This window comes from Chironomus tepperi, unplaced genomic scaffold (assembly GCF_022539635.2).
Source record: "Chironomus tepperi strain 1889 unplaced genomic scaffold, CSIRO-AGI_Ctep_v1 contig_16, whole genome shotgun sequence".
NCBI lineage: Eukaryota > Metazoa > Arthropoda > Insecta > Diptera > Chironomidae > Chironomus > Chironomus tepperi.
The window spans coordinates 560,529-581,765 of record NW_027226138.1 but is presented as its reverse complement, the minus strand read 5'-3'; the positions used below and the strand labels follow the sequence as shown (position 1 = coordinate 581,765).

General features: G+C 32.1%; 4 protein-coding genes across 15 annotated transcripts in view; 2 read left to right on the top strand and 2 right to left on the bottom strand.

Annotated features, from left to right (window-relative positions):
* Cip4 (formin-binding protein 1-like Cip4) overlaps positions 1-16,054 on the bottom strand; it is a 37,690-nt gene extending 21,636 nt beyond the window's left edge. For all 11 annotated transcript variants that reach the window (XM_070642203.1, XM_070642222.1, XM_070642253.1 and 8 more), the window contains exon 1: positions 15,771-16,054. In XM_070642203.1, coding sequence (XP_070498304.1) covers positions 15,771-15,803 — 33 coding nt within the window. In that variant the 5' untranslated portion in view covers positions 15,804-16,054. The remainder of the gene's footprint in view (positions 1-15,770) is intronic.
* A 1,200-nt stretch (positions 16,055-17,254) lies between these two features.
* LOC139092547 (mitochondrial import inner membrane translocase subunit Tim29) lies at positions 17,255-17,945 on the bottom strand. Its single transcript, XM_070642980.1, has 2 exons — positions 17,808-17,945; positions 17,255-17,746 (listed from the first exon to the last, which is right to left on the bottom strand). Exons 1-2 carry the CDS (start codon positions 17,914-17,916, stop codon positions 17,316-17,318), a joined length of 540 nt encoding a protein of 179 aa, XP_070499081.1. The 5' UTR covers positions 17,917-17,945; the 3' UTR covers positions 17,255-17,315.
* Positions 17,946-17,994: 49 nt separating this feature from the next.
* Positions 17,995-19,183, top strand: Mettl2 (methyltransferase-like protein). 2 transcript variants are annotated; one of them, XM_070642968.1, is made up of 2 exons: positions 17,995-18,116; positions 18,281-19,183. In XM_070642968.1, the coding sequence occupies exons 1-2, from the start codon at positions 18,034-18,036 to the stop codon at positions 19,158-19,160; spliced, it is 963 nt and encodes a 320-aa protein (XP_070499069.1). In that variant the 5' UTR covers positions 17,995-18,033; the 3' UTR covers positions 19,161-19,183. The 2 variants fall into 2 exon arrangements, with proteins under 2 accessions (XP_070499069.1, XP_070499062.1); XM_070642961.1 differs by having other exon boundaries at positions 18,108-18,225.
* Positions 19,184-19,269: 86 nt separating this feature from the next.
* DCP2 (decapping protein 2) lies at positions 19,270-21,171 on the top strand. The gene is made up of 2 exons (XM_070642332.1): positions 19,270-19,457; positions 19,627-21,171. Exons 1-2 carry the CDS (start codon positions 19,362-19,364, stop codon positions 20,890-20,892), a joined length of 1,362 nt encoding a protein of 453 aa, XP_070498433.1. The 5' UTR covers positions 19,270-19,361; the 3' UTR covers positions 20,893-21,171.
* The last annotated feature ends 66 nt before the right edge of the window (positions 21,172-21,237 follow it).

Sequence of the window (21,237 nt, the reverse complement as noted above, 5' to 3'; positions counted from 1 at the left end):
TGTATTGACATTGATATTTTTATTTAATATTTATAGAGTTAAAGGAATTGAATCAAGATTGCAATATGGCGATATGTTCATGTGTATTTAGTGATAAACATTTATTCCAAGCATTTGTGTGCATTGAAATGGAATATTTTTGTAATCACTGGATTTGCTTTCTTTTCTTTATTTTCGTTTACGAATAACTCACGACCGATTTCTGCATTGTTTGTTTAATTTTCAGATTTTTTTTGAGATAACAAATACGAATGTTCAAGATATGAAAATAAATACAGACACAATATGTGATGAACGCATGCAGAAAATGTTATGCTGAATGTTGTTTATGTTTACTTTCAAAGTCAGCCTTTTATAAATTATGGCTTTGAGGGGCATTCATAAATGGTGATCATTTTGTCGATGAAGGCTTTATGCTGCTGACTGCCATATACCCCGAGCTGCATAACACTGCGAACCACACTTTTCGTCGTAAAAATGAGTCTAAATCAGCTGTCTCGGTGCTGTTAGGGCAACTTCGCCTCCTGCAGTCAAGGCGTAGACGTAGCGATGCCCTAGCAATTACCTCGAACTGATTTAGAGCACGTCATAAGTAAATGACCCCAAATGTGCATTCTTGGAGTATTTCTAATATTTTTTAAGTGAAATTTTCATCCAACAGAACGAAAATGCAGGGAAAATTCAATATCGATGTGAACCTGAGGATATTTTTCTAGCACAGCAGATAATTTAATATTGGCAAACGGAATATATGTAGTAGGTGATGATAAAATGCCAAAAGCTTAAACAAATTATCTATTGGCTTCATTTCATGCACATGTACATACTTGCATACTGAAATGATGAAATTTTGAATCAAATAAAAAAATCGTGTAAAAATGTCTATAAAATGAGCAATGTATCCATACATTGAAGAGTTAGTATGCACAGCAGTTTGATTCAATATTATAACAAATTCAACCAAATATTTATCTTTGTGGCACATTCAGCTGTAGCTTATGGATATATATGTTTATGATCGTATTGTTAAATATTTTGTAATTGAGCTGGAACCTAGAATAGACGTAGAAGAAATGAACATAAAATATGCATTTAGTATCGACAGCGTAAAAAAATAGTTTAATGTACACATTCAAAAAGAAAAATGCCGAATTTCCCAGAACAGATAATTACTGCTACTGTTCTTTTCTTCCATTTTTAGACATCTTCAATAAATATTTCATATCAAAGACTTAATTGACGGATTAACGAACCGACTCTTTGATATTGCATGTGTTTAAACATCTACCAGAAAAGTCTATAATCAATGAAGACCACTATTCATTATGGAAACTTGAAGCCATTATCCAACATGACACGAAAACAAATGATCATTGACTTTTTCACACCAACTTTTTTCGGTCTTAGAAACTGTTTTCGTGTCTGTTTTTTCTCACTCATCATGGATAGTTAATCTATAATAATTATTGTTGGGGTCTTTCCCTTCCATAGCTTGATTCTTGTATTTTGATGGTGAGATGTTCTGCATTTAAAGGATGAACAGATTCACAGACTTGAACACGAAAATCTTGAATAAATAATCAGTTCTTTTGAGATCCAGAGCTGCGCTTGGCTAATGATTGTTTAACAAGTGAGGATGCGCCAGGTCACTGCACTCAGTAGACCTACAGCTTATAGTGTATTAATAAGGTGAATTACTCATTTGATGACGCAATTATCACCTTATTGTCTCTAGCCTACAATGGGAGACTTTGAGTCGCGTTTCAACTACATAAGACTCAAAAAAGGACATGGGAAAGATTTCCCATGCCGGGTCTCGAACCTATGACCGCTGGATCGGTGTTTCAATAATTATGTGCCAAAGTACTAAACCATTCCGCCACCGAGTCACTTCGAATCAATCTTTAATGATTTTCCTGATCATCCTTGTCCAATGTCGTCATCTTTTCACATATTCAATCAATCCGAATGAAGTATATCCAATTTTTGTGAGCGACACAAAATGTCAATAATCAATCACCATAGAAATATTATTTTGACACTCGAGTTATTGTCTCATTGACGAAATTACTCAATTGAAGCTGTAAATAAATTCCATTGAAAATTATTAAATTTAACAAAATTAAAGAACTTGGAGGGGAACTGATTTTTTTCGAAGTGTATCACACGACTAAATAATTGGATTAATTTATGCAACGCGTGCGCTTCGTAATAACTCAATTAAAATGATTTTTTCCGGTTGCTGATGCATTGCAGCACGAATTTTGAGATTTTCTTAGAAATGAAATGATTGCCTGCAAAACTCTTTGACTTTGACATGTCAATCTCTTGAAGTGTTTGAAGTGCAAGAAGGGAGAATCTGGAGGAACTGACGAAGAACAGCGATTTTATCTCAAATTCAGTAATCATCTCCCTTTTCAATAACAATTTCCCCTCGTACGTATTGGTCATTTCGCAATGCCGACAAAAATGCTTTTGAAGTGCCATTCCTGTGGATTTATAAAAATTGACCCCTATACATATCACTACATGATGAGGTTAATTACAAACACATTCATGTGTCAATCTCTCATGCATCATACTTTTTATCGAATTCATATCCATATCCAGTTTTTACCCCTATTATGTGCACTTTCCATTTTTTTGCAAGTGCAAATACTGCCTTGATTCAAGGTGATTAATTAAGCTTCATTTAACGCAATGATGGTCAGCACGTAAGTAAAAATTAGAATTGGAATCAATTAAATTGCATGCAACTAATTATCGTATTGAATGTATGAGAAATAAAGCATAGAGTTAGGAAGATTAATGATGATATCAACCATGTGACTCTTCAAGTACAGATAATCTTGACCTTGATGTCGCGTCCATATATTTTTTCTTCTATAAAGTCTCTTAATTATCGTGTCTGACATTTTTGTCTCTCTCATTGAATAATTTTAAGGTTTTATGCTGTTTTGCGTTTCTTATTCATTAACAAAAAATATAAAATAAAGTATGCAATATGAAGAAAAACGTCAGTGACGTTCTGTGACACAGTTTAGTTTGTTGTTGTTGTTATATTATTTTGCAATTCCGAAATGACTATTGCATGATTATGAAACACAGAAATAGTGAGAAATATAATTCATATAAATGACTATTAATTTACATAATGGATCATTGTGATGAGTATAAGTTTATGGGGTGGGCATCTAGTAGCTGTCTATAATCATTCTGTTCATCTAAGGTTACTCATAATGAATAGAGAAGATGTATTCAAATGACTTCATGAAATTCCAATCGATTGATTCATCGCGCATTGTGTATTATCATGATTTTAGAGATTTTATACATTTGACATTGAGTCATGAAGTTGAATGTACAATTTTGAGGACATTAAATTAAATTTTATACTTTCACAGTGCTGTTTATTAGGTGATTATCTGAAGTTATGTGACTTGGTAAAAAATGGAGTAAGGCTAACTTTCAGACAGTGGATATTTTCTTCTTCAAAGGCAAAGCAGACGAAAAAATTGCAGAACAACAGCTGCAGATGACATTTGAGGATGACTGAAAGTCACAATCGTTTTGTATAAGCCAAGTGAGACTAGACATGAATAATGACTTTTGACTCACAATTACTAGCTTTAAAATGCTATTGTATATTTCATATGCACAGCTATTGTCATGACTGCATTTGAGAATAAGTTCAGAACAGGATCTTAATCAAAGCCATCATACGGCCAGTTGTGTACGTTAATGCACAGCTTTTTGCGGTTAAATCATATTTATTTATGAAATTATCCTAGATTTAAGTGGTTAATGGAATAATACATTCCATTTATGGATATTGAGACTTTTTGACAGCACCGCTGACTGTAGCACCATTTAATATTTATATTGTATATTTAGCAAGAGTGTTGGTATCCAAATACAGTTTAATTGCTTCATAATACTCTGCTGTGCAGCATTCTGGCTCTATATTTTTTTGTCATAGCTATACAGACATCAGAAATCGATACAAAAATTACCACCATTCTCATTACATTTTAACTCTTTATTTATGTGATTTTATGTTCTATAAAGAGTATTTTGACCTTTTAGTGTACACATGTATGCTTTAGCTAGTAGAAAAATAGAGGAAAATAGTCATTCTGCTACTACAACATCACATGCCATGCCACACCATGTCTCGTCGTTCCTATTGAATGGATGTAAAATGTAAAAGTGAAATGTCATGTATGACACATATGGTAACAATAAATGATGAGCATAACCGTGCGGTGTTGTGTAAATTTACTTCAATCATCTATAAAATATTGTCTCAATTCCATCCTGGTTCTGATGATTGATTCGATTCTAAAGACTTGAAATTCAACATTTTTGTTTATTTTTATCAAAATATTATTCACCAAAATATGTAATGTGCTGTGTCACCGCTGAGTTAGCAGTAAAAATATTGCACTAATGGCTTCTCAGAATTTAATCCAGACTCGAATTTTTATTCGTATTAAATATTTATAAAAAGTTCAGAACATAAAGGTTAAGTGCATGATATTGTAATATTAGGGTAGTCCAAGGTATGCATGTTTCATTCCCCCTTTCTAATATTAAATTCTCTACTGATCCATTATTTAAATGACCGAGTTTATGAAGGCAATAATATAATCCAATATATATTGGATATGAAACCCGTAAAGCGTAATCGTTTCTAAAAATAAATATTGTTTTTGAGAACAGAACAGCAAATTCTTATAACTTTGTATATGGATACCTCGTTAGATCTTTGAAGTGTATACACGATATAAAAATTCTTCTTATCCAATAATCACCAATTTAATGAGAATTTATTCAAGGTCGACGTTCCCTTCTGTTAAGCATCAAAAACCCTACAATTTTATTTTTATTTTCTAAAAAAATAGGAAAATAAAATTTATTCTAAATTATTTTAGCGCATTTCCCATATAGGAAAGGACGCTGTTGTCCGCACTTTGTCCGTCTGTCTGTCTGACGAATCACTTCTACTGTTTAAGCTGTTTTAATGCGGTTTTATGCTTTTTATGTGTGTTTAAGTCTAAATAGGTGACTGACCAAAAACCAAATTGATTGGTGCAGCGGAAGGTTAATTAAATTAATTTTTTTTCAAAAATTCTTTTACGTTTTACGTACGTATTTTCTACGTAGCCCATGAAAAGATCATTTTTTTGAAATTTTCTCAGGACATGGGTTCAAGTCTCAGGTTCTTTTTTGATAATGATAATGATGATGTTTTATGACAGAATTGTGTCCTTTAATCAATGACTTTTGGACAATTTAATAAATGGAAAATGCGCTAACGTCGGTCACGAGTGGCCACGCTTTTACTATCTAGTTTTATTTGTCTGTATGTTTACCGGCATGTGACGACAATTGCAAGGAAACGAATATATAAAAATGAAAATTGGGAAATAACATGAGAAGGGTGGTAGACTGAATAAGGTGAGGGTGAATTACACATCTTACAAGCGAAATAAAAATTGAAGTGGAAGTAGAAGGAAAAAAAATGAATGAGTCATCGTACTCGATGATTCTTTATACAAACGTAGTAACGTAATAAAATTATTTATCCATACACACCCGGGGCATGTTGAAATGATTCTCCTTTATGTACTTTCCAATAACAAAGATTTCAGTCAAAATTTACTTTCATTTCTTCTTCATTTTGAGGCTTAATATAAAAAAAATTGGCAACAACGCATTTTGTAGGGCATATGGGAAAGGAAATATACTTATTGCACAGCGACAGGATGCAATTACTTCACTGCAAAATATGGCTTTATGTGACGAAAAAAAAAAATCGATAAAATCAGATGCAGTTTCTGTCAATAATCAGTCAAAGTAATAAAAAAATTATACGAATTTATGAGATTTCCGTTTTTGGGGACTGTGCTTTAATGACGTCTAGTTGAATAACCTGAGTTTCTATGACGGGACTGGAAGTTACTTTGAATCTAGATACCAATATGTTTACTTAATCTCGCCGCTTACTTCACAGACACTAAATTCCTAGCACACATCATTTATGGACAACCCCCTGCTAGTTGTGAATTTAAAGATCAGTACGGTATTTTTTCACGCTGTCTATTCCGGTATTTTTTATTTGTTTATTTTTCACATGTTCATGTTATACGAATGTCATTGTACCCATGCATTCACAGATCCAATAAGATATAATTGCATTATACCCACTTGCACAAAAAAAAACATTAAAATTCCTTGATATTTCTATATTCCTATATATGTCGTAACTAATTCTCTTCAATCGCGCAATCTACCGTTTCTTAAAGAATGAAGGAATTCTCGATAACAGGTATGCGTCGTTTCCATCTAATTCATGTTTCTGCAACGCGAGTTGTCTTCAATTCTAGTTTTGATCTTTTGTTGTGCAATAAACTTGCGTTTCTTTAAAGTTTAATGACTTTTGAGTATACTTCTGACTTTGACTATTAACTGACATTTAAGTGTATTTTAGAAATATTTCTTTTATGTGATTTACGATCTGGCATAGCACACTTTGATGTGTCGTAAATATAACTTTTTGGACAGGCAGACTTAAAAAATATTCTACAAAGGAATTAGAAAATAAAAGCAGTATCTATTAAAGTCGCATAAATCACAATAGTCAAAATAGATCCAGATCAATCTCGTTTCGGTCACTAATACTTTGTGACTGCCAAAATGCCTGCATATTCAATTTGTCCATTCATAATAATTTTATTCATCATATAGCGTGACGGTCTTTTCTTCTATCGTTGGAATCTATAGAAATTTCTATAGGAAAGAAACATCAAAAACTGTAAATCTTGCTCTTTTCATAATTCTCTAGACAGACCATAACCTAAATTCGCATGAACAAATTAATAACACGCAGAGACTGAACAAAAAACAGTCAAGACTAACAGTTTAAAATATGTTTCGCTGCAAATTAGTATGCATCTGATAATCAGAACAATAGATCAGCATCCATACCATCATTTTCACTTTTTATACAAAGACATTCCATTTTCTAACAAGTTCCTTTTCAGTGAGACCTTTTTGATATAATCAACCTTGATTGTGTTGGTGCATCATTAATTTTCATTTCATTTAAGAATCAGGTAAGAAACTTATAAGAACCGAAATTCTTGATCACTTCCAAAAAAACTAGTTTTTCTTCTTCTCATCATTTGAGGCATCTTTAAAATAACAACAATTTCTTTTCTCCTTTCTTTCTTCTTAATCTGTTTTCATCATGATTTTATAAATTAACGCAGGGTTGGATATTTACTTTGAGTACAGCTGACTATAGTTGTCTTAATCTTATAAATGGACGAAATTACTGTTTTGGGTAGTTAAGTGTGTATAATTGCCTTTAAAATCTATAAATGGGCAAGTCATGTACTTAGACGGATATACAGCCACTAGATGGTCATCCGAGCAGCAAAAAGTGGTATACCGCATTGGTTCCTTTAAAAGTGGTCCAAAATCAGCTTTCACGGTATTGTTAGGTGATCTACGAGTTTTACGGCCTGTATGGCGATGGATCGGTACCTTAGCGAACATGATGTGCTGTTCGGGTCAATCCAAGGTCAACCACTTAAAAAAGCACCAACAATTGTCTTGTATATCAAAAGGTCACTAATGTAAAGCAAAGTGCAACAGAACCATAAATATCTTGAACAGACAGAAGGTTCCAGATCTAGTTGGAGGCATATCCAAAGTGAGTCAGCGAGGCATCTTGCATACATCCAAGTCAAGTCAGAAGGAAGTGAGAAAACTCGACCTGACAGCAACATTTGGATTAACAACACTGAATATAAAAACTAAAGCTAATTTATGTCTTCTCATTTTGATGGTTTCTATTTACAAGCTACTCAATGCAGAGACATTTCTGTTTATAAAAATAGAGAAACTTTACTTCTCAGTATTCTTCCATTCACTTTACATGCTTTACTTTTATTTTCATTATGATTTCACCCTATAAATGTAGTACAGATTACCCGTGAGTATAAATAATAATTATTGTTACTGCATAAACACTTGTTATCTTTATAGCCTGTGCCTGTGACTTTATATAGACGATCAATAGAAAAAAAGTGCAATAAGTGTAGGCATGTAGTAGCAGCATGTGTATTAGTTGATTAGAAAATTGACTCTTTTTTGTGTGCAATTGATATCATTATTAATTTCAGCACTGCTGAAACAACAACCATTATGTGATTCATGTTGGCGTTATCATTCATTTAAAAAAAAAAAAAAGTTTCTCATTTCTTATGAACTAAGCAGAGGCATTCCACAATGGTGAAAACTGTGTCGGCTACAAAGAGCTCACATAAATATTTTCACTGCTGCACATTTTGCTTGTTTTGTTTCTGCATACAAAAAAATCGAAAAAAAAGAAGTTTAAGTTATTCACTTTTAACACGTTTGAACATTTTTGATACCTATTGTCAGGGACGTAGTCAATGCCTTCACTCCAAGAATTGAAAAAAGCAACGTTTATTTTGTAACGTATTTTTTTATTTTGAAATTTTTGGTTTGCTTTTTTGAAAATATTTCAAAAAATAACGGTTTTCTGGCTACGACCCTGTTTATGGTTCCTTGAGCTCTATGGCACTATAATAAAGTGAAAGATAAGATGAATCGTTTAACCCTTTTTGTATTATTATCGGTCGTCCAGTAAAACAATGAACCGCACCGGAAACCGGAAGCCTTACCCGAACAAGCAAAAACAACAAAAAAGAAAATTTTGAAATGTTCCAGATTTTAATCACATATGCTTTGGCTTTAGTTTCATTTCTTTTCCTCCTTTATTTTCCGAGTAATTAAACAATCATCTATCTTGCATTTTCATTCTTCATTTGACTACAACATAATGCATGAGTTGTTTATATTCACTGCATTAATATTACACTGAATATTTCAACTCTTTACTTTAAATAATATATAATCTTTTGTTTCCGCATCATTTGCACAAAGATGCTCAACATTTTGCAATAAACATTTTAATTACTTTCGAGTATAATAATTTGTTTCAAGGCTATGCAGTGACTTGCCATCATGAACACATTTTCATTATTCAGATTTTTGTTTAATTTTGCGGCTCATAATTTTAAGAATGTGGCATTAAAGAGCTGTTCATAGCTGATGTCCATCTAATGTCGTCTTCAAGTGCTTTATACTTCTATTACAGGAGTTCGAAGTCGACTCGAATTTTACACCGCAATTCCATTCCCATCAAAAGACAGTCAGGAGACCGCTCGCTTATGACAGCGCTCTTGGTGATGGAATCTACTATAGAAACGGCGGCCAGAAGCTTCAAAAGCTACTTGGCGTAGAACAGAAATGAAAGAATGTCAGCTGAACGTACGGACAGAGAATTTGTTCAAACTAGATGACAGATCCAGCAACAGTGTCAGATTCAAAGCCTTCTGTTGTAATCTAAGCTCCTCATAGGAACAAAACCATGTAAATCGATTCAAGTCGAATTGTCCATAAATACAAAATCAGAGTCGACATCGAGCTCAACTCAAGATTCTATATTGTCATGTCTACGACCCCATACCTTCCGAATCCTCCCCTAGATTCTTATTATTTATAAAAAATCAATCACACGACAGCTACAGAATGCATATAAAGGAGTGTCTGATTAAAATTTAAATATTCTCTGTACAAGCAGACAGATTTCAGGAAGAACATCCATCCCAAACATCAAGTAAAGTCAATATTCAATTTAACTCCATCCATTGTCTACAATTTCTATTAAATCCACTAAAAACAAGTCTTATAAATACAGTAATAAACAGGTTGAATTTACTGACTAATTACAACCCACAAGAAACTGTTTCGTCACCTGCTTCAAACTAGACTTTGATGACTCATATCTGACTTGTGATTTCCTTCAATAAACTAGTTGATGATGTTTTTTTGTATATTACATTTTAATATCTAGTCATCACTAAAGACTGATCGAGTAAAATGAAATTACTGCATCAAGATGATACAGCGATGAATAATGAATGACTTATGAAATCATGATCATTATTTCCTTTGATTTTTTTTCATGAACAATACAAAGTTTTTCAGTGCTTTTGGATTATTAAGTAAGTTCCATTACGATTGATCGTTCATCACAATCATCTATAGACCCAAATAAATGAGAGAAAAATATGTGTGCATCACGTATTAATATTTCGTGCTGATCATTATCTCAAGCTACAAAGTAAAGTGCAGTTTTTTTGTTGAATTTTTTTTTAAAAATAGGAATAATTGAAGATTGATATGAGTTTGTGGTGCCCGAGTGGTAGATGATGATTGAGGTTTTAAGGCGGCTATGGTAATGGATGTCTATGATACTAGGTGTCAACAGTACCTATGATACTTGGTATCTATGGTTTAAATGGTACTGAATGTCTAAGGTACCCATGATACTAGATGTAATTGGTGCCTATGGTCTGTGGTACCTAAAGTGTTGGGTGACTATGGTTCCTACGGTACCTCTGGTAATAGGTGTCTATGGTATCTCTGATACTTTTTGTCTATGGTATCTATAGTACTAGGTGGCAATGGTGTCTATGTTACTAGGAGTCTATGGTTTCTATGGGATTAGCTGTCTATGGAACCTTTGTTACTAGGTGTCTATGGTTCCTATGGTACTAGGTGTCTATATTTCCCATAGTACCTCACGCTCTAGGTGAATATGATACTAAGGCTTTGAGCCAGTCACACAGATTCATAGACTAGACAACTTGTATCGTCTGCAAAATGGGTAAATACAACAGTTTAAGTACATATAAGTGTTTATAACAATTCATGACTCACAGTCCAGATTGCCAAGTGCATAGAGACTACACGCATGCCATTGCCATGATGTACAGCACAGGAAAAATTACAAAAGTTTCTCTTTAAAATAAATTATCATTATTCTCTCTTCATATTCAGCCCATCCACTGTTGAGCTATTTCACTCAATTGAATATTATTTTTTTGGGCTCTTTATGGATCATTAGACTAGACAAAAACATTTGATCCACTTACGATGAAAAATAAAAATGCACACAGAAACAGCTTTTTCCCCAAAAAAAATAAATCTAAGCTGTAAAAAAGCAGAGAGGAAAAGAGAAAACTTTTCCAGTTTAACGGTGTGTAAAGAAATGAAGTCATTCATTAAAAACTGTAATAGCCCAATCGATAATTATGTTGTTTCAAAAACTCATTTGATAAAAAAAAGTTAATTATGAAGACAGTATTAAGCACATAACAGCCATAATGAATTTATGTAGATCAATATTATGATTTAGTTAAAACAAATCAAGTTCAGACTTGAGGATGGATGTGTACAAAATGGAATCTAAAAAATCATTGTTCCATTAAGAACATCAAATAATTGAGTTTTGGAACGTATGAATGACCATAGCAGAGTAGAAGTTATGTTGTGTATGGCTTCAAAGGCAGCCAGTCGATAAAACACTTGTGCGCCATATTGACATTCAAAACAACAATAGTAAAAGTGGACATCACATTACAAACTCAGGAAGTACTTCAAATAATTACCATGACTAAAGGGCAAATGTAAGTTCCAGCAGACCCTCCAAATGATTATAAACAAATTAAGCTGTTGTGAAATGCAAGAAAGAAATTAAATATGAAAAATTGAAAGTAATGAATTATTGCCAATGTAATGGCTTGTTTAGGACCGATAAAATCATGAGTATGCATCTTCAATCTATCGTAACAAAGAGATGCTGTTGCAACTCTTGAATAATTGATGCGGAAAAAGAAAGAAAATTATTCATATTGAGTGATAGCCAAGAGAGGAAGTTATATGAGAGCAGATGTAATCTCCAAGATGATTATGTCTGAAAAAGTTACATTTCTATGTTTTAAATCGCATGTAAATGACTGTGCAGTGGGTGATCGAGGATGTCTACAACCACAATTCTGTCCTGTATTGACTTACATGGATAATCTGGATATTAGTGCCAATATGAGTCAATGACTTTTGTAGACGTAGAGCTTACTCATGGCTGAGTACATCCCTGAACATAGACATTCACTTCTGGAACTTATTGCAATTTTCAATGATTTGTTTCGAGTGATGACCGGTCGTGCTGATTGAATGAAATGAATAAATTACGCTGGCTTTATTTTAGATCAAAGATTCAGATTAAGTATACACGGAGAACAAAGGAGAGAGGAATCTTGTGTATAGGAAGAGATAAGAGAAATGAATGACGTTGTTTCACGTACAGACGTTAAGTCTGGACAATGAAAAATTCATGTATGAATAATTTTTTATATTGACGATCAGATAACTGTATGTTCAATTGGATATGAAGTAATAAAAATATTATTACTCATGACCCAATTCGATATAATGATGAAATTTGGCAATGCAAAGTTCCGAAAAGTATTACTTGTTGGTAGATCTACCAAAATTTATTTTTATGCGGGTGGAGGAACTGAATTAATTATTACTTTTTGTCTGGTTGAAAATGTACAAATTTCACCATAAAGGCTGCTACAAATTTGTGTCTGATAACACGTGCAGCCAGTCAATGGGCCAAAATAAGCTCCAAACAATAGCAGATTGACGAAATTACGCTAAAAAATTTCTTTTCTTTCTTTTAATCGCATTTTTCCTCTCATTTAATTTCACGCTTTTTATTATACTCTCTTTTTATGCACATGATTCACATGCTACTTAATGCCTTTTCCACTCTCTACCTTCTGTTTGTAAATAAGTAACACAATACCAACGTAAATTGAGTGGTAATAGATTTAGATTTTTTTACAATATATGAAGGCACAACACTGACACGGTTGATCTTAAATTAAGTCATTCACATTTTATACTCCGGATCACCAAAAATCTTTTCAACAAAACAATTAAAAGGCGTCACACATTCCATTCTTTAAACTTTATATTTTTTTATAGCAAAAAACATTTTTCGCCATCGATTAAATGTTTTCGAGGAATCACTTGTGAGTTTCACAACACATTCTCATTTATTTTTAGTTAACAAGACACACATCGCCATACAAATAAAAAGTTATGATGATGATTGTTATTTTTCATAGAAGCATTGCGTCGAAAGAAAGATTAATTAAAGAAAATTTCCTCTCGTGATAATTTAATTTTATGTCCACGACACATTCGAATGAATAAAATATCAACCTAAATTTAGTTTTTAGGGGAAAGGAATTGACTGAATGTATCACAACACGTGCACCACAAAAAGCGCATCACTTGCAAGGTGGGTTGAAATATGTGAGTAATTTATTTTCATATTTAACTGTTTTCAAAAATTCAAAATTTTAGCGGTTTTCAAAAATTCAAAATTTTAACGGTTTTCAAAAATTCAAAATGTAAACGGTTTTCAAAAATGACTGAACGAATGAGTTCAAATGAATCAAAATCATGATTTACTCAACGGTCGTTATCATTTGAAATAAAAAATAACGAACTTTACTTTCCAATCCAATAACGACTTAGTCATAAATACGTGATATCCAATCATATAGTCAAAATGCCGAATAAATTTGTTTATTTAGCATAAAGATGAGTAGCCAACGCTCGTGTAGGAGCTATACACGAATTTTTAGAGTACACAAATCGTGAACGAAATGTATATCAACATGATAAGCAAGAATATGCGTAACTAGGGCCTCTGTCTTATAAGAAACAGAAAAATATTCCAATGAAATTTTAAAATTACTTAAATACCTTCGCTTGTGTGTATTTATGTCTGCTGCATTATTTTCCATGAATTGTGATGGATATGGTAAACAATTCCACTTGAACCAAAACTACCTGATTTGGCGATTGCCTGTATATGTACGAATCATGTGAAGTAGAAGAAAAAGAAGGATAAAAATATGACATTTTGCACACAGCAAGATCGCAGACAAATTTAGTGAATGATTTAATGCAGTGAAGAATTTCTTTTCATTTCATTCATTTTTAAACAATGTCGATATTGTGTCTGATTAAAAGCATTGTTGTTGATATTTAAACATCAGGTTTTGCTTCTCTTACTTACTTACTATTACACTTTCAACTTAATGTTTATTTTAGGTAAATACATATTCTATAAACGAGGCAGCAGCAGCAGCCAGACAAGATGTATGTTTGGCAAGGAACGATCACGCTGTCGTTAAATTAATACAAATGTCGTGGGTGGATACAGAAAAAAAAGGTTTAAGATGATTTTTTTCAGTGTTTTTTTCCGTGAATATGAGAAAAATAAGAATTTTGTGAACCGGTTCCTTTACTCTTTTTTTGCATGGAAAACGTTATCAAAACAATATTAAGTATATACAAAGAAAGAAAGCTGGCGGAGGTTAATTACGTGTTTTTGGCATGATCTACAGAGAGAGAGAAATGAAGAATAAATCGGCAACATTGCATTGACCATATTTTTGCCAAATGTATACACATTTGTCCTCAGAATATTTAAGAAGAAGGAATCAACCAAGATTATTGACCTCGTATGGACGTATATATGAGCGTACATACAATTAATAAAAAAATATTAAGTTTTGTAAAGTCTATACTTGTATTTGAAATTTATAAAGTTTTCATGTGTGGGCCGCATTCTTATGCAACGACAATGTCACTTGAATCAGTACATTTCCTGAAATATATTCTGACATTATTACCATTACATTTATACTGAACATACTGATAATAATAACAATGAACAGTACATAGAAATGAAGAAATGCACAGTATGAATTGAACCAAAAATGAAAACTCCACTGACACATTTTTTACATTCTTTTTGTGTCTATCTACAAAATATTTTCAGTTTTTTATGAGCTGGAAGACATAAAATATAAATACAGTCTATGGCCTGCGACATGTAGCCTCAATCGACATTTTATCATAATCTATTCATTAAAGTCCATAAACATAACAGGTGAAAATCATGAAAAAATAAGGCTTGGTGTGTCCAATCAAATGGAACAACTGGGAACAACAACAAAGACGTTATGCACAGCCATAAAATACACTCATTGTTTTTTCTATCGAAAATGCCCTGATAAATTCGATGACTGTTTGCAAATAAAATAATAAATGACTCGATTGATAAGATATCGTAAATTTCTTTATGTACATGTACTTGTACAAGATAGTCTATGCTCTCATACATACATTAATTATCAGTTCATGATTAGAAAATAGTAGCAATTTATTGAGTCTTGAAACGGCACTTGATGATTCATTCAAGTAAGCTATTTTTTTTGCGCGTGAACACAATGGAATCGGTTAAGGCATCATTTATGGAGAATTGTCGAGAACTTGGCAATATTCTCATGCACTTTGAACATGACATTTTTCATTCTCATTTACTCTTTTTTTTTCACTGCTAGTTTTTTGCGGATTTTGAATTTTATTTTTTTTTTTTTCATCTTTACTTCTTGGTAATAGCTTGTTTTGCAACTTTTATTCGCTCTCTTCTTACACGACGTTCATTTCAACACACAGCAAATAACTCAAGACAAGTTTATGGCGATAAATTTCATTACACTTTAATTTCAACATACTTGTAGTACTTTTTTTTTTTATATTCACAAACACTTATTTTAGCAAATCCATTTCTATAAAATATAATTTTTAATTCTTTAATGTTTTCACATGATTCATATTTAGCTGTAAATGCGCACTATAAGCTTTTCAAGCTGATATAAATTGTCTTGATTAAATTATTTCACCTCAAAATACATCCTTTATTAATTTTTATACGCAAATATTTATAAATTACTTACCCATAACTCAATTCCCCATGAATTAGTTCCCATTTTGCTTGTGATTTAGGTGTATTTCTTTTAAATTCTTTTTTGTTGTGGAAAAATCCAAATTGTTCTTGTGAGTAATCCTTTTAATCGAATTTTGTGCACTTTTTAACTATTTTGCTCAATTTTCCTCCTTTTGCATTGATTAAACAATCTGTTCTTGATATTATTAAATGCTTTTTTAAGCCTTTTTCACCAATATTACACGAATAAACCGAAAAATTTAAAGAAATTAACTTTTTCACGACCGAACACAATAAAATACATTTACAGAATGAAGTTTTTTTCGCAGTCCTTCTCATCAATGATGCATGGTTAAACTTTGTTATTTTGTCTTTAATTAATGTAGTTTATAGTCTTAATGATTGATTTTATTGAATAAAAGTTAATAAATTAATTACACAATAAATTGCACACATAAAAGTAAATATTTACATCAAATAAAATAGTAGGCATTTTCCCGTGGAAATTTCGACGCTCGAGCATTCGAGAATCGTTTTTTAGCTCCATTCCATACTTAGAGTCAGCAGTTTGTCCAATAGATACATTTTAATATTATTGCTGTGCTCAAAGTGAATTCTTAGCTTTTAGTCTGTTATTTATGAATTAAAGTGTGTTTTATTAAAATTAATCATAAGCATCATTGATAAAGAATTCGTTTTACAGTTCAGTAAATCACTGACTTCATCTCAGTTTAGTTCATGTTGAATAAAATTTGAATTTTTTAAAAACGGTAAAATTTAAATATTTAGTTCTGTGACTTTCTTACTTAGCAAAAAATGCGCTTTGTTGCTTGTATATTTTAAAGAATCTCTTATTATTGAAACAGTATTTATCCGGAAAACAATTACAGTTCAAGTACCTTCTCAGTAACATAAATAGATAAATAGACACAGAGAAATGACAGATTCTGAAAAATTACAGAAGCAGCTATATTTTATGGTTGATAAACTGAAAGAGTTTCATGGAAAATTGGATACAGACATTCAGAATCGCATCCCATTAGAGAATTTAATAACAATGGGTAAGATTTACCTCAAAAAATGTAAATATTTATTAATTTTGATATTTTATTAATTAAAGCTAATGTCTTGGTGAATGACGAGCATATATTTGAAGTAGTCGGGAAATTAAATGAGTATCAAAATGCAACAGAGGATGTTCTGAAGAAACAAAGAGATGACTTGATATTGGAAAATCAAAAAGAAATTGAAAGCTATGTCCAAAAACTAAATGATAGTGATGAAGTTGTGCATACAGTCCAGCTACTCAAAAAGCAGCATGCGAAGAAATTGAAAGACTTAGACAAAGCTATTGTCCAGAATTTGGATTCCCTAGTTTTAGAGCAGCAACACACGCTACAAGTGTTAAACTTACCTGCTTTTTCCGAGACATTTGACAGCAAGTCTATAATTACTCAAATGCATCTATTGTCAATGATATTAAAGCTACAGAAATTGTTGAATAGTCAAAACTTTTCATAACTGCTATATTTAATCTAATAAATCATATAAATTATTATACATTAACATCATAATTTTCCATTTGTTTCCTTAGATTCCACCACTTTCCTAAGAATCCAAAATCGACTATTCTATCGTACATTGATGAATATGTTGGATCTAGATATTCACATTTTGCATCGGCAGTTGATAAATTGAATGAATTGTCATGAATCCATATAAAAGAAAATAGAGCAAACGACGATATTCTAATCCTTTCATCGTTCCTACATTGCTCCATATAACGTAGATATCTTAATGTTCTTGGATTTTGTGAGTCAGGAAAGACTAAGCCAATAAGATTTTGTGCAGTTCTTAATTGATCTGTATATTGTTCATACGTTGGATTTGTTTTATAGCTGATGAAGCATGACATTCCAATTGTTCCATAGATTGATGATTTTACTGGATTAGCTTTCATGAAAGTTAAGGTATCCTTTCCGACTTCTACAGATTTTAATGAAAATGTCAAAAAATATGTTAATTATGCAATTATGCTTTAATTTACCTTTATAATCACGTCCAAGGCCTTTCCAGTAATTAACCCATCGTTCTACGATAGTTCCTTTGAGCTTCTCTGGTAATTGAGGCCTAAATTTTAATATTTTTAAAGACATGACTTATTGTTTACTTTTTGAAATTTCGAATTCAGAGCCTTTGTAATTCGAACATAGTATTTAAGCCTCAAACTAAGACCTCTATAATTTCAACATAACTTTAGTGCCGATTCTTAAATGACTGAAAATAAACGTCCACAGTTTGGAAACAGATTTCTAGAGAATGATGACGATTCGACAGTGTTCCAGCATAATGCTTGGTAAATATGTTAGGAATTTATGCTATGAGCATACAAGGTTCCGTAAGAAGCCTAAAAGTGGTGATAGGATACTGAAAAATGCTTCTAATGTTTTTGAATTCAATGCATGGTAAAATGAGTAACATCCAGTAACACTAATAAATTCTATTGATTAATCATTTTAGGGATAATGTTGAATGGACAGATGAACAGAAGAAGCTAGCTGAAGAAGCTGTAGCAAAAAATAGTCAAATAAAGTTCACACAGGAAGAAATTGAGTCGATAGAGCAGTCACAGGCGACAAAATGGGATTCATTCTATGGAATTCATAATAATCGATTTTTTAAAGACCGTCACTGGCTATTTACTGAATTTCCTGAACTAGTTCCTTTAAAGAATGATGCTCCAGAGAGAGTTTATCCAGAAAGTGAGGAAATTGTCAATAAAATGAGCAGTCTGGATGTTGCAGGCAACAGTGGTGAAGGAAGGAAGATTTTCGAGCTTGGATCCGGCGTTGGAAACACAATATTTCCCATCCTTAAGTACAGCACTGAGAAAAATTTGATGGTCTATGCTTCCGATTTTAGTGAAGAAGCCATAAAAATTCTCAAAGAAAGTCCAGAATATGATAGCAACAGATGCAATGCTTTTGTACTAGATGCAACATCCGATGAATGGGTAGTTCCATTCGAAGAAAACTCGATTGACATAATCGTTCTGATCTTTGTGCTGTCAGCAATTAATCCAGAAAAGTTCACAAAAGTTGTTGACAACATCCAGAAGTATTTAAAGAAAGGAGGTCTTGTGCTGTTTAGAGACTATGGACGATATGACATGGCACAATTGAGATTTAAGAACGGAAAATGCTTGCAAGATAATTTTTATATGAGAGGCGATGGAACTAGATGCTATTTCTTTACGCAAGAAGAAATTAGAGACATTTTTACGTCTAAAGGATTCATTGAGGAATTCAATGGAATCGATAGGAGATTGCAAGTGAATCGAGGAAAAATGTTGAAAATGTATAGAATCTGGATACAATGTAAATTTAGGAAGCCTCAATAATAAATCTTAATTAAATTTTAAAACAGTCTTTTTGAAATTATTTGGGAAAATTAAACGGCTAGAAAATATTCGAAGTTACCTTTTCAATTTTTCAATCATTAACCGTCAAAATAAATTCAAATAAATTCGAGAATAAAATGAAAGATACAGAAAAGAGTAAAAACCTAAAATAATTAATTTAAGCTGTATAATAGTGTTAAAATGGCCACAAAAGTATCGAACCGTTCAAAGACACCGTCATCGCGTGTACCAGTACATATTTTGGACGATTTAAGTTCCAAATTCTTGATAAATTTGGTAAGTTTTGCAATTTTCATTTTGACTAACTTTTTTTTTGTGTCTTATTTTTTCTTCTTCTTATTTTTGTTTACATCCATAACATCCCGTAATCGTCACAATATTTTCATTTACTTCCCGATGATGATTTTGCATTTATTAATTTTATTTCATTGAATTTATATTGTAGCCCGATGCTGAGAAGAACGATCTGATTCGACTATTTTTTCAAATAGAATTAGCACATTGGTTCTTCTTAGATTTTTATTGTACTCAAGAGGAGAATTCCATTTATTCATGTGGCATCAAACAATTCGCATTATGCATTTTTGAGCACATCCCATTTCTGAATCATCATTCACATAATTTAAATACATTATTAGAGGAATGGAGATCTTATAAGATGTCAGTGCCAACATACGGTGCAATTCTATTGACTGCTGACTTGAAAAATTGCCTTTTAGTTCAATCGTTCTTTGCTAAGAATTCCTGGTCATTTCCAAAAGGAAAAGTTAATGAGAATGAAGAACCATGCAAATGTGCTGTCCGTGAAGTATATGAAGAGACTGGATATGATTGCAGTCAATTGATAAATGAGAATGACTATATTGAGGGACAAACAAGCAATTATCAATATACTCGTTTATATGTTGTTAAGAATGTCCCAATTGAGACGAAATTCTGTCCACGTACAAGAAATGAAATTAAGGATTGTTCATGGTTTACTGTAGATGAATTGCCAACGACAAGATCCGATGATGGATATTTTAAGGATCAAAGGAAAATTCGTGCAAATTCATTCTACATGATCTTGCCATTTATCTCAAAACTTAAGCATTGGATAGCAAATGAACGATTGACACAAGTCATTGGAAATAAGAGGAAGCAACAGAAAGGCAAGCATAGCAATATCAAAAATTCATTGTTCGTCAATAAGATTCATCAGAAGCAGCAGCAGCAACTCACTAATAATCATTCTCCATATTTTCCAAATAATAATATTAATATTAATAATAATGGAAATAACGCAGACTATAATCGCAATTTAAAAGCACGACACAAGTCTGCAGGTGATATATTGGACTCTAATAGTCCATCAACTAGTGGTACCTTTTATAATGATAACTTAAAATTACAAAATAACACGTCGACACCAATTAATGGACATCAAACGCTTATGCCATCCAGTTCGTCCGCTTTTCGTGCTACAAATAACATTTCAAGTAGTTTTAAGAAGAAACTTCATCTCCAAAAAAGCAACGGAAAGACTAATGGAACTGCGAATGTACAACAACAGCAACAGCAACAACCTGAGCAACTCAAACGAAGACTTTTCTCTGAAACTAAGGAAAACATGAGACCTCATCATAATACAGTAAAGCCATTTGCATTTGACATTCCAGAGAGCTGGAAAAATTTTAAATTTGATCATCAGAAAATTTTCGATTGTATGTAATAACAAGGTTGTCATCAGCATCAGCATCAGCATGTGAATTATACTTTTTACACATATTGTGAAGGAGGAAGCACCATCAGTGACAAATTCAAAAAACATGATCTTCTAATAGTGGTGGATACAAAAAATTATAAATAACAAAAACCTTTTTCGAATTTCCCATGAATCAATTGGCTATAATTAATTAAATTTTCTCAATTAGGAAACCAGTAAAAGATTTAAAATTTGACGATAGAATAAACAGTTTTAAAATTCAGTATATACCTACCACCGCTAAAATATATCTTGTTTTATTTACATTTTCTCTTTTTCTTTGATTTCAGTAAAATTCCATTTGAGGAAATG